The sequence below is a fragment of the Camelus dromedarius genome, chromosome 9, assembly GCF_036321535.1.
Source record: "Camelus dromedarius isolate mCamDro1 chromosome 9, mCamDro1.pat, whole genome shotgun sequence".
In the NCBI taxonomy this organism is placed as follows: Eukaryota; Metazoa; Chordata; class Mammalia; order Artiodactyla; family Camelidae; genus Camelus; species Camelus dromedarius.
The window spans coordinates 35,773,544-35,785,970 of record NC_087444.1 but is presented as its reverse complement, the minus strand read 5'-3'; the positions used below and the strand labels follow the sequence as shown (position 1 = coordinate 35,785,970).

The 12,427-nt window shown below is 39.7% G+C and overlaps 1 protein-coding gene across 1 annotated transcript in view; it reads left to right on the top strand.

Moving 5' to 3' along the window:
* Positions 1-12,427, top strand: part of TANGO6 (transport and golgi organization 6 homolog) — a 153,815-nt gene that overhangs the window by 29,235 nt on the left and 112,153 nt on the right. The window contains exons 8-9 of the mRNA XM_031458187.2: positions 10,097-10,209; positions 11,646-11,822. Coding sequence (XP_031314047.1) covers positions 10,097-10,209; positions 11,646-11,822 — 290 coding nt within the window. The remainder of the gene's footprint in view (positions 1-10,096; positions 10,210-11,645; positions 11,823-12,427) is intronic.

Here is a 12,427-nt window from a genome sequence, read left to right as displayed (position 1 = left end):
ATTCTTGCCCCCTCAAAGCAGGGGAAACCCTTCATAGTTCGATGAACAGTTTGGCAAATTAAAAACTTCCTGGAGAGGCAAGCAAAACATTAGTTTGTTGTAGACACTTGATTATGCACAAGGACTGGGACTGAAAGCAGGAAGGGGTGCAGAAGGGTAATTATTCTCTCTACAAGGTTTTGGCAGCTTAGCTGCAGTGGGAAAACAGAGGAAATGTGTATGTTGGAGGAAAATGGTAAACATTGTGTAAAATTTAGCAACAAAGGATATGTTGTCTTTATTAACTTTCTTCTGATACTAAATTATAGAGTACAGCTCAAAGGCAGGAAATAAGGAAAACATCTGGGTTGGTTGAATTGATCCAGCAACTCACTTTGTAACAAGAGGGTGCAGGAGAGTGTTTAATTTTGGAGAGGCATTTGGGAACATTTCCAACTCTGGTTTTGTCTCTCCCCCTTCTTTTCTTTTTAACAAATTGATTGAGATGGAACTCACCTACCACACAGTTCACCCATTTAGAGTGCTCAATTCAGTGTTTTTGATATATTCACTGGGTTGTGCAACCATCACAGCAATCTAATTTTAGAACATTTTTGCCCCCCCCTCAGAAGGCCCCCATAACTATTAGCTATTACTTCCCATTCTCCCCACTTTGCCCCCAGCCCTATGCAACCACTAATCTAATTTATGTTTCTATAGATTTGCCTATTCTGGACATTTCATATAAATGGAGTATATAATATGTGGTCTTTCATAGTTGGCTCTCCACTTACCATAATGTTTTTAAGATTCATCTTAAAGTATCACGAAGCAGTACTTCATAGCTTTCAGTGCCAAATAGTATTCTGTGGTATGGATATATCACATTTTGTTACCTTTCTATCATTTGATGGAAATTTGCATTCTTTCCACATTTTGGCTATTATGAGCAATGTTGCTGTGGACATTCATGTGCAGGTTTTGTGTGTATATGTGTTGTCATTTCTCTTGGGTGTGTACCTAGGAGTAGAACTGCTGGATCATTTGGTGACTGTGTTTAATCTTTTGATGTAGTGCCAGATCCTTTTCCAAGGTGGATGCACCATTCTACTTTCCCACCAGCAATCTATGAGGATTCCAGTTTATCCACATTATGGCCTATGCTTGTTATTATCCTTTTTTTTTTAAAAAAAAATAACATTCCTAGTGGGAGTAAAGTAGTAGCTCATTATGGTTTTGATTCACATTTCCCTAGTGGCTAATGATGTTGAACAGCCTCTCATGTGCTCATTGACCATTTGCATGCCTTCCTTGGAGAAATTTCTATTAAGATCCTTTGCCCTTTTTTAAATTGGTTTGCCTTTTTATCATTGGTGGGTTGCAGAATGGGGCTCACTCTCACCAACAGCTTTCTCCAAAGAAAACCTCCTCGTCAGTCTCCCCTCGTTCTCCACACCTTTGGTCTTCTCTGACCTCTTTCTGAATGAGGAGCTTTTACAGTTTTGTTCTCGCCGTAGTTTGGTATCCTTCTTTGGAGTTTTAAGTCTATTTAAGTCTATGGCATCTCACTTGACATTTCCAATTTAATGTCTCATGTCACCTGTGTGATGACAGCTGTCCATCTGGCTGCCATCTCAGTCTAATTGCAGGACCCCTTAGTTCCTCAGAGCCAGTTTCATCTTTGTTTTATACAGTCCTGATCAGACTGCTTATCTAATTTTTAAGACCATAGCAGAATTAAAAGTAACAAATTAGAAGTTAGACTAACTAAGGGACAAAGACAAGAGTAGAGAGGAGCAAGAAAAGAGACAGAAAAAAATACCCTCAAAGGGTATAATATTTGAAAAGCAGAGTAAGTTGGGGCTGGTATGTTCAGTATATTTTGTTTAAAAAGGCAGGGATTGCATATAATTCATTTTAGCGATATTTCCTTCTAAAAGAGCTAAAATATAAATACATTTTATATTTAAAGGAATAAATTCTCGGCTTTGTGAATGAAAATTTTATGGCAGGAACAATTACAAGGGAAGGCCTTTTTACACTGGCATCCTTCACATACAGCAGGGAGTGGAGTGGCGTGGCTCTGGTGGGCCAGGTAGAAAGTTCTCAGCAAGACAAGTGTATATACAGGTGTTGTTGGATTGAATTGAAAACTTGGAGTAGCCACTTGTACTTCATCTGCATAAATAATTCTCATCATTTCTATGTGTGTACCTTATTTCTGGTAAAATTATCTAAGCCAAAAAAGGATGTGCAGCTCAGATAGCTTTTAGTCTGATAGCTTCCCATTCTGTCTCCTTCTGCCTCTGAGTGTCTGGGGCCCAGTCTCCGGAATGCTTGCATGCTTTGGTATGACAGGGATTAATGGGGTTTTTTTTTGCCTGGAGAGGTGAAGAGAGGTCCAGATTGCACAGAGATTGGTTCTGGGTAGGGCAGAGTACAAGAATTCCAGTTCTTTCTGATTTGGACCTTTTCTTGCTCTTAAGGGACCTGGCCAGAATCTGACACTGGAGGCAGAAGGATGTTACTTTTAGTATTCCTCACAGTGCTTGCCCAAGGCTCCCTGAAGGCAGAAGAAATTTTAGGGTAGGAAAGTCTAGGAGGTACCTAATTGGTTTATTTTCTCCATTCTCATTTCCATTTTATCTTTGTGTTTCCAGATTCAGGGAGTCTTGACTTTAATTATCCAAGTCTTCCCCCGCCCTCATCTAATCTTAATGAATTTCTAATTAAAGTTTCTCTGTCAGATTGACCGGTGGACTCCTCCTTCTGAATTTTTAATTATTTGTGTAGAATTAATTAGAATATTACAATCTTAGAGCTGGAAGGAACTTTAGAAATAATTTAGGATAACCCTTCATTTTTTTTTTAGTAGACTTTATTTTTTAGAGCAGTTTTAGGTTCACAGAAAAATTGAGTGCAAAGTACATAGTTCCCGTGTATTCTCTGCCCCCACATGTGCACAGCCTTTCCCACTATTAACAGCCCACCTCAGGTGGTATATTAGTTACAGTTGATGAACCTGCACTGATATGTCAATATCATTGTAAGTTCATAATTTACATTAAGGTTCACCCTTCATGTGGTACATTCTTTGGGTTTTGACAAATTAATCCCTTATTTTATAGTGAAGGAAACATAATTCAAAAGATTGTGAAGTGACTTGTTCCAGGTCATTCTAGTGAGTGGCAGAGCTGGTCCCGGGACCAATATTTCTTTCTGTCTTTCGCTCACTAGCTTTCTTTGTTTAGAAAAGATAATATTTGTACATGGTACAAATTTAACAAGTGCAAAAGGCTCTACAGTGAAGAGTTAATCTCCTTTCCACCTGTGGCTCCTCCCTAAAGGCAATCATTCTTTCTGAATGTATTCATCTCCTATTGAACTGTGACCTTGAATAACATGGAAAGGACTATAAAAAGTATCCTTCAAGGATGTGGAGATTCAAGCATTAGATTTTCTAAATGTTGCAGTTCAGATTCTGTGGTATCGCATAGTGAAAAGCAGCTGACCCTTTGAGTCAAATGGACCTAGGTTGGAATTTGGCTCCAGGGTTGACTATCCATGTGACTTTAGGTGACTTAAATTTGACACCTTGAGTTGCAGGTAGATGAATAATGTAAATTTTGGTAGGTTCATTACATTCTTTAGCACATAATAGGTGTTCAAAAAACTGTCAGTTCCCTTTTGGTTCAGTGAAACTCTTAAAAAGACAATTTGAAGCATTATGCTCTGAAAGCGTGCACGGTGCAAAATACTATATTAAGTAACTTGCCTGGTTCTTTTGCTTCTCGCAAGTCTTAATTAAACTCAGTAAATGCATTAGAAGTTCTGGAACACTACTATCAAAGGGATCACTGTGATATTTTGAAGGCAGCATTTGACTAGTTTAATCTTCAACGGGGTAAAATCAAGTTCCAGCCTGTACTGACTTTCAGCATTAGGATTCAGTCAGCTTGATTGTGGATAGGCTCATCGTGTTTGTATTTCCATACATGTACATCCCTGCTGAAGATAAGGCCATACATTAAGAAGACTGTTCCGTTTACAGTAGCATCAACAAGAATAAAATATTTAGGATTAAATTTAACATTTGCATATGGCTGTATATTTTACAAAATATTTTAGCATGAATTATCTTAACTGATCCTCATGCTAAAAACTTAATGCCTGCATTATACATGAGGAAACTGGGACCTAGAGAGGTTTAAACGTCTTTTCCACGTTCACTCACTTAGTATGTGGCTTTGGGCAATCACATAAGTGGGAGAAACAAAATTCATAGCCACCTTTCCTGATTTCCTCACTTCCCATTGCTCTTTCAAGTCCTCATCCACAGCCTCTAAGGGGTGTATTTAGCAATGTCATGGTAGCCTATGAAATGGGTGTGTGAGGGCTGCTTTCTGTTTTGTTTTGCTTTGAAACAGAAACACAAGTTTATGCTTAATACTCCTGACCAATTTGATTCCTCCGAGTTTTTTGTCTCTTCTTAAATTCAAATTTCCAGTCAATCTTTCAAATTCAGTCCTCCAGACACTGAAGGTAGATGCTGAACAAGCCAATATAATAAAATCAAGCTTTCTGTTGTTCACTCTGCTCTCCCTTCCATGGCTGAAGTTAAGTGATTCTGTTTAGTTAATTTGCACTGATTGAATACCTTCTAGCAACAGCTTAAAGAAAAAAAATGAAAATAGAGAGGGCACTGTAACTTCCTCACAAAAGTGGAGCTTTTAAGAAAGTAAACAGCAGTCAATCTGCTTTGTTCATTCATTTTTTTGATTCAGTTTATCACTCACCAAAAAATGTACAAAGTACCTACTGAATGGCAGACATTCTGCTGGGTTTACCGATGCAGAAATGATTAAGAGCCAGCCGCTGCCTTCAAGGAGCTCCCAGTCAGGCAGATAAAGAGTTAATAGTAGTGTGTGATCTATATTTAAGAGTATCCAGAAACATGCCTCTCTTACTTGTTGGAGCAGCAGTCCTCTACAATTTAGATGAAGGGTTGTAAAGCTTAACCACAGACGCCTCTTCTCATGATTGGTCCTGTAATAGAAAGCCAAGATGCATCCAGAAAGGAATGTGGAAACCCCTAGAAAGGAACGAAGAAATCCCCAGGCCGCCAGTGGGGTCATTGGTGCCCGTCTGTCTCCTTGTCTAATCTGTTCTGAACCGGTTTGGTTTTCCTGGATCCATAGTGGTCTCTTCTGTTGCCCCTCAGCAACGTCCTACACATTTATACTGAAAAAGCCACAGGCAGATATGGAAATTCTCCTTTTCTTCAAAGCACCATTTCACCTACTCTGGGAGAGGCTTCTCCACATCAAAGAATTGAAAAGGTACTCTGAGAGCCTGTCTCTCCCTTCCCTGCTTCAACTTTCCCATCTCTTTGTATTTTGTTTGGTGATCCCAGGTTGCACAGATACCTCAGGTAACCAGAAAACAACCTCTCGGCTAAACAGGACTTCATCTTTAAAGTACTAACTCCAGAACCAGTGGAACAGAAAGCATGTGAGGAAGGGTTAGAAATTTGTTACATCTTGGCCAGGTAGGTTCCGTGTTTCAAAAAATTTTGCGTAAGGGGGGATGGTTCATTTTTTTCAACTAGTCTTACCTCTTCATGGCTGAGGTAGTAGAAAACTATAGAAGACTATGAGCAAGATTGCAATCAAGTCAGAGAATGCTAGAGTAGATAGGACAGAGCTTTGAAGCTTGATTAATCCAATCGCTTTGTTTTCCAGATAAGGAAACTGAGACTCGGAGAAGTCAATTGTTTTGAGTTAAGTCTCCGAGCTGGTCAGTGGAAGTATTTACAAACAGCCCTCTGTGAAACTTACCTAAATAGTTACACTGCTGAAAAAAGAAAACTTCCAAATGATATGGAAATATTTATCACAGGTAGAAGTAATATATCAAGTATTAGATTACATTTTGGAACTTGAATTCCTACCCTGCTTTGCCTCCTAGTGAGCAGGGAAGAATACCCCCAACTTGAAAGAGACTACAGGGGAGGGTTTAGCTCAGTGGTAGAGCACATGCTTAGCATGCATGAGGTCCTGGGTTCAATCCCCAGTACCTCCTCTAAGAATAAATAAATAAATAAACCTAATTACCTCCCCCCACCAAAAAGAAAGAAAGAAAGAAAGAAAGAAAGAGACTGCACATAAGCACAATCTAAGAAAATTCCACAACATTCGATGTTAGGGCACAGAGGCAGGGCAGTAGGGCCCTCCCCTCGGTGGGGCAAGAACAGCTTACCTGTTGTGCCTTCATTGCTTCTTTAGGTGGTTCTGTCACCAGCCTAGTGTGCAGGAGCCTGGAAGGAACTGGCGCCAACAATTTTTTTTCTATATAGGGTCTGACTTACTGGAAGGATTCTTTTTTCCTAGGACGTTTGATCATTGTCAGTGCTGGCACCAAGAGATCACAGTGCAGCATTGACTGAATCAATCTAGCCTCCCTTGTCCCTTTATGGGTCACTAAACTCAATACAAGTCAATGACATGGAGTGTCCACCTTAAGATTTCACTTTGGGAATGTAAGTAGAAGGTGATGTTGGATGTCAGGTGTGACCAAACTGTTAACCTGTATGTGAGTTCAGTGTGAGGCAAGAGATTGGAAGAGGGAACTATTGTTGGAAAGGACTGGCTACCCTGTGGCCTTGGAGATCTACTGGAAGACTTGGTAGAAGGGGCTGTATAAGACTCAGTAGGAGGAAGGGGTGGTACAGAAGCTGCTATCCAAGGTGCCACTTGGAAATTCAGCCCTACTTTGCAGAGGTTGCAAGAATAGGGCTGTTAACAGCCAGACAAGCTAGGATCTACTGATTCTGAGGGAGGACAGCTGGGCAAAAGTTGGTATGAGTTAGGGAATGAAGCAATAAAAATATCATTATGCACAAGGGGAGGTCAGTATTGGGAGGCCATGGGGTACGTGCTTTGTTCTTTTTTACATTGTGGTGAAATACGTCTAACACAAACCTTACCATGTTTACCATGTTATAATTCAGTGGTATTCAGAGTGTTGCACAGCCATCACTACTGTCTAGTTCCAGAACTTTTTCATCACCCCAAATGGAAACGCTGTAGCCATTAAGCAGTCAATTCCCATTCCTCCCTCCCCTCAACCCTGGCAACTGCTAATCTGCTTTCTGTCTTTATGTACGGTGCATGGATTTTATGTCAGACAGGTCTGGGTTCATCCTGGCCCTGCCATTTACTAAGAGTCTACCTATGCTCAGCTAACTTTGCTTCTCTGTGCCTCAGTTTTCCATAGCTTTAGGATGAGAACAAAATGCTCAACTTGCAGTACTTTTGTGAGAATTGATTGTATGTTAAAAGTTTAGCTGAATGCCTGGTTCATTCTTGAATGGCCATGCAATAAATTGCAGTTATTGTTTGCTTTATAAAAGCAGTAACAGTGGGGTACCTTTAAATTGTGTACTACTGCTTTTTCACCAAAAATTTGAGTAACACAACTTAATCATCTATTCTTACAGATGCTGAAGTAGGGAACTTGACTTTTGCCTTCCAAGCTAGTTGAAAAGGTCAGAGATAACTATATATTCAAGGATTGATTATATGTTACCAGCTTTAAAATGCTACTGGTATTTAGAGGAGAAAACTCATTAATGGTGGTTAGATGCTTAATGAATATTTGAGTTAGAGAATGAATGCATGAACAGTTAGCGGTTAAATAATATAGTAGGTCTTTGGAAGAGGTAGAAGTTGAGCTGGGTCAATTTACTAAGTACCAGTGCCTGTCTTTCATCTATAAAATGCAACCTGGTCATTAGAATGCAGAGCAACCCGTAAGTGGATTAAAGAACTGGATTTTGGTGATTGCTTTTAGATGGCCAGTCCAAAACTTTTGGAAAGTAGATATACTTCCATAAGGATGTTTAAAGAGAGGTAGATTGGGGCTCTTTTAACTATTAATGTTGGAAGGGAGGTGACAATCCTGTGTGTGTCAAGTGGAGGCCATTCAAGTTCTTTGAGATATTGAGAAAGCTTATTGATCAGTTTGAGCCAAAGGAGACTTTAAATCTTTCCACTTTGAAAAAAAAAAATCCCCATTTCTCTATTCTTGTCTGTGAACTGTAATGGATTTTAGTTGATGAATTGATGAGAGTTATTCTTAATTTCTCTCTTTCCACATGCTCTTCCCGTCATCACTTTCTATCCCTTTAACCTGTTTTGTTTTTCTTCATAGCACTTGTCACTATCAAATATTATGTATTTATTGTTTATTTTCTGTCCCCTCAGTAGAATGTATGCTCTTTTCAAGCAGCTAATTTGCTTCCCACTGTATCCAGGGCACCACAGATGTGTCTAACACACAATTGGCGCACAGTACACATATGTTGAACCTTGATACAAAAATGAATAATATATATGTATAAATAACTGCAGTTTTTTCTTTTCCTTGTAAGAAAATATAGAAAAGTATAAGAAGAGAATTGAAAAATTGGAGGAGTTGATCAACAACAAGATATAACTCTGAGATATGCTTGATTTGAATTTGTGTTAAAGTTTGAGATGCTTTGGCCCAATTAAGGCAGTAAATAATGGAGATTTAACTCCATTTGTCTTTTGTTTTTTTATACAAAAGATGCTGGTAAGGAAGGATGGCTCCACAGGGATTACCTCTGGGAACACACAATCCAGAGCCTAACAATAGGCCCTCACGTTATCTGGGGGATCTCTTTTCTACCTCCTGTAATTGGTGATATCATAATTAGGCCTGCATATTACTTCTGAACCCTACCATACAATGCACCTCATTTAGCTGGGCTTATGGAGATTAGATCATGCACAGGAAGCTGGCTCCTTGGTTATCAGGCTCCACAGAGGAGTTGGGAGGCTTAAGGAGCGTGAAAAATTAGGGTTGATTTAAAGGGGCAGGGTTCCTTGGAAAAGCACAGAGGTTTTTCCAGCTTGTGCCTCCATGACCTTTAATTTCCCATCAACAGCATTCATATCTGCCTCAATACTCTTTCTGTAAATTAAGGCCTCTTTAAGTTTCCCTTTCCTCATCCTTTAAAATAGGACTGCTAATACAAACTTTGTGAGATTGTTATAGTCTTGAAAGACTCTAACATAGTACTTGGAAGGTAAAAATCCTAGCACAGTTCCTGAAACATGTACTAAGAGTGTAATTATTGTCAGTTCCTCTTCTTTCTTCTTTCATCATTATCACTGTCTGCACCATCAGTTTTTAATTAATTTATTATGACAGAATTACCTTGTAAAATCCTACTGTGTTTGATTGGAGTTTTAAATAGCATTTTGGCACTTGGTGAGATACTTTAAATTATCCACCTTGGCTAATGATGATGATGATAATGATAATAATAATACTGGTTTACTTGCTTTGTTCTTCCTGTTAGAACACATGCAATAGAGAGAATGATGTCTGTTCATTTTTATTTTGACTGCAGTGCCTCGAGCAGTACTTTGATTCCAGTAGGTATTCCCAAAAGTTTGTTGCATCGTTTTTGAAAGGTACAACTAAAAATATTTAACATAATTATTGTTAATAAAAACCAGCATCCTCACACACTTAACTTTGTTAAAGCCAGTGCAGATCTAGGTGCACAGCATAATTTCTTTGAACCTTTACTGAACTGGAGAGAATAGGACATGTCTGTGTGGCGGTTACATGTTAGGAATGACAAATCTAGAGCAAACTATGTTTTGTTTTGTTTCATTTTCTTTCAAATCTAGTTTTAGGCTTTTCTATTTGGTGGTAATTGTTTGTTAGTCCCTAACAGCAGGGCCTTCAGCAATAAGATAATTATTGTATAGATGAATAATAGATGAGAATCAGAGGTACTCAGAAGGAGGAAAGGAAGGGGTCAGAAAATGGGTTTCTTTACCCAGTTCACCTGGCAGTTCAGGCTGCACGCCCGAAAGGGCGCTGCTCCCTTTCAATCTCCCCGTATTTCAGCCTGTCTGCCCATCTCAGATGGTTTCCTTAGCCTTAGAGCTAAAATTGTTCCCCCTAGGACTGGAGTGTTGCCTAAGATAAGACTCCAAGCTCTGATGTTAAGTATATGGCGCTTGATTCCCATTCCTCTGGCCTTGTGCTCATGGTACCACCGTTTCCTTTTCTCTAGGTGTACGTGGTCGGGAATGAACCTTTACCAGTTTTGGTGGATTCCCTGCTTCCTGTCCTGGGAGTGATCTTCTCTCTTTACTGTTTTACCAAGCAGAGTGTGTCTCATACAAGGTAAACAATCTAGAGAACCTTGTTATTTGTACATAGTGAAGCCATTCTTGCATGTTATTCTTGTCCCTATTTTGAACGTGATTTATGCCACTTTGTAATTTTGTTTTTCTTTCAAAGTCAGGAAAACATTTGACAGTCCTTGTGTTCCACTCATCTAGAAAAAAAAAGAAAGCTTTGCAGATTGCAGCGAATTGGATCTAGTTTCTAGAATGACTTTCCTTAGCCTGTCTTAGAGACGAAATCTCAGTTTACATGTGTAAACATGCCCCTGTTTGATCAGTCAGAAATACTGGAATTACATGTCTAGGAAGGAGGAAATAGAAACTGGATCATAACTACCTTGTGAGGAGTTAGAAGTTGAGTTGGGGAAGTCTGGATCTGAAAGTGGCACTCTGTAATGCAGGCTTGCATTTGGTGTTAGTGCTGTACAGTGTTGTTTAGAATGAAGGGATTTCTTAGTCGTCCAGAAAATTGTCTTCCATATTGGAATTTAAGGAGGACTCATTTTGTATCAGCTCTATTTTCAGAGCGATTTATGTTGTTTCTCCCTCCTTGGAAGACTTTATGTCCTTTCAAAAGTCCTGCCGAATTATGATTTTGGGTATTTGGAAGTCCTCCACGTATAATCCCATAACCAATAATAGTATCTTCTTTCATGGGGTTGTTATGAAGACTTAACTGTGCATTAAAGTGTTTAGCACTGTCCCTGGCAGATAGTAAGCTCAATAAATGGCCACTATCATCATCATCATTAAGTGGTGAAGAGAAGTACTCAGTCTTGCGTATTATTCGAAGTTTGCATGTTGCCTTTGGCTCTCTAACTTTTGGCAGCCCATCACTGAAGCCCACAGCCATGAGGGAAGTGACAAGAGAAAGTGCAGTGGAAATGGAGGCTGTAAATATGTGACTTTTGAAGACAATTCGTATAATAACTCTTGTTTTAGTTTTGAAATCACATCCTCATCAGAGACTGAGACTGAAGACATAAACGTTTACTCCATTCCTCTCCTAGTTGAGTGGCATGGATAAGCGGGGATAAGGAGTCAGCAAGAGTTTGTCAGTCTGCTGTTTCTTGGTCACCAGCTCTTGGTCCCATTGAACGTAGGTGATTTTATCAGTGTAAACTTTCACAGTGGCTGATCCAAAGGCAGTGAGTACGCTTGAATAAAAAAAATCATGTGAGGCTCATTCATCATATCAGGGCTGCTTCTAGAGCCAAGGATTAGTCAGTCACTCACGGAATTTCAGGATATTTGCATTCTGAAATTCACTAGAAGCATAGCTTCTGCTCCTGCGCTTCAGTAGTGCTAGGTGAATTGTGCCAGCATTTAGAATGCATGGAACCTGACAGTCATTCTTTCTTTTTTTATGTTACCTTGTTAGATGTGTAGAGTAAGATGACAAGCTCATTTATAACTGCTTTTTTTTTTTGCCAGGTCACTTTGCCAAGAGATCTTATTATGGATTCTGGGGAAACTGGAGAGGAAGAAGGCAATTGCTAGCCTGAAAGGATTTGCAGGCTTGGACAAATCTGTACCCTCTCTCCATTCCCTGTGCCACTTTAGAGTGGCCAGTCAAGGTGGCATTATGATCACCATCAAAGAGGCCATTTGGTGAGTCCACCCATCCTTTGCTCTCTCTCTTCAGATTTAATGGTACCCAGAAAGCCATCTGCGACTAGTCCACTAAGGGGCGCTGACAGAAAGGAAACCAGAAACTCAGGCGGCTGAGGTGCAGCCGCTTAAAAATCTCTAAATGAAGTGGGAGCCTGAAATAGCCCTCCAGGTTTTTCCTAGATGCTAGCTAGTAGTAGGTGGAATTTGCTGGAGCCTCGCAGCTCTGCATCACAACAAGCTCACTTACTAAAACAGAGTCTTCGCCAGTGAATCAGAGTAAAAGGCAGACACCTGTTCACCCTCAGAACCAGAACAATCCAGTTCTCTTTCTGACTCTCAAGATGGTGTATGTGTGTTCAGAGTCAGGCTTACTCCTGAGGGAAGTTGTCTGAGAGCTCTTTTATGGTATTTAGGATGAGGGCTTGTTTCTCCTAGGGATTGATTAGAGGGTGCTTAACAAATGAATATTTTATTTCCTCAACATTTCGCAAGTGTATTTGAAATTATTTCCACTTTCTGGGTGACTTGTGTAGATGTTATTACCTTGGAATGTAAGTTCTTGTTGATCTGAGTCCGCATAGTATTTAACTGGTGGCAGCTAC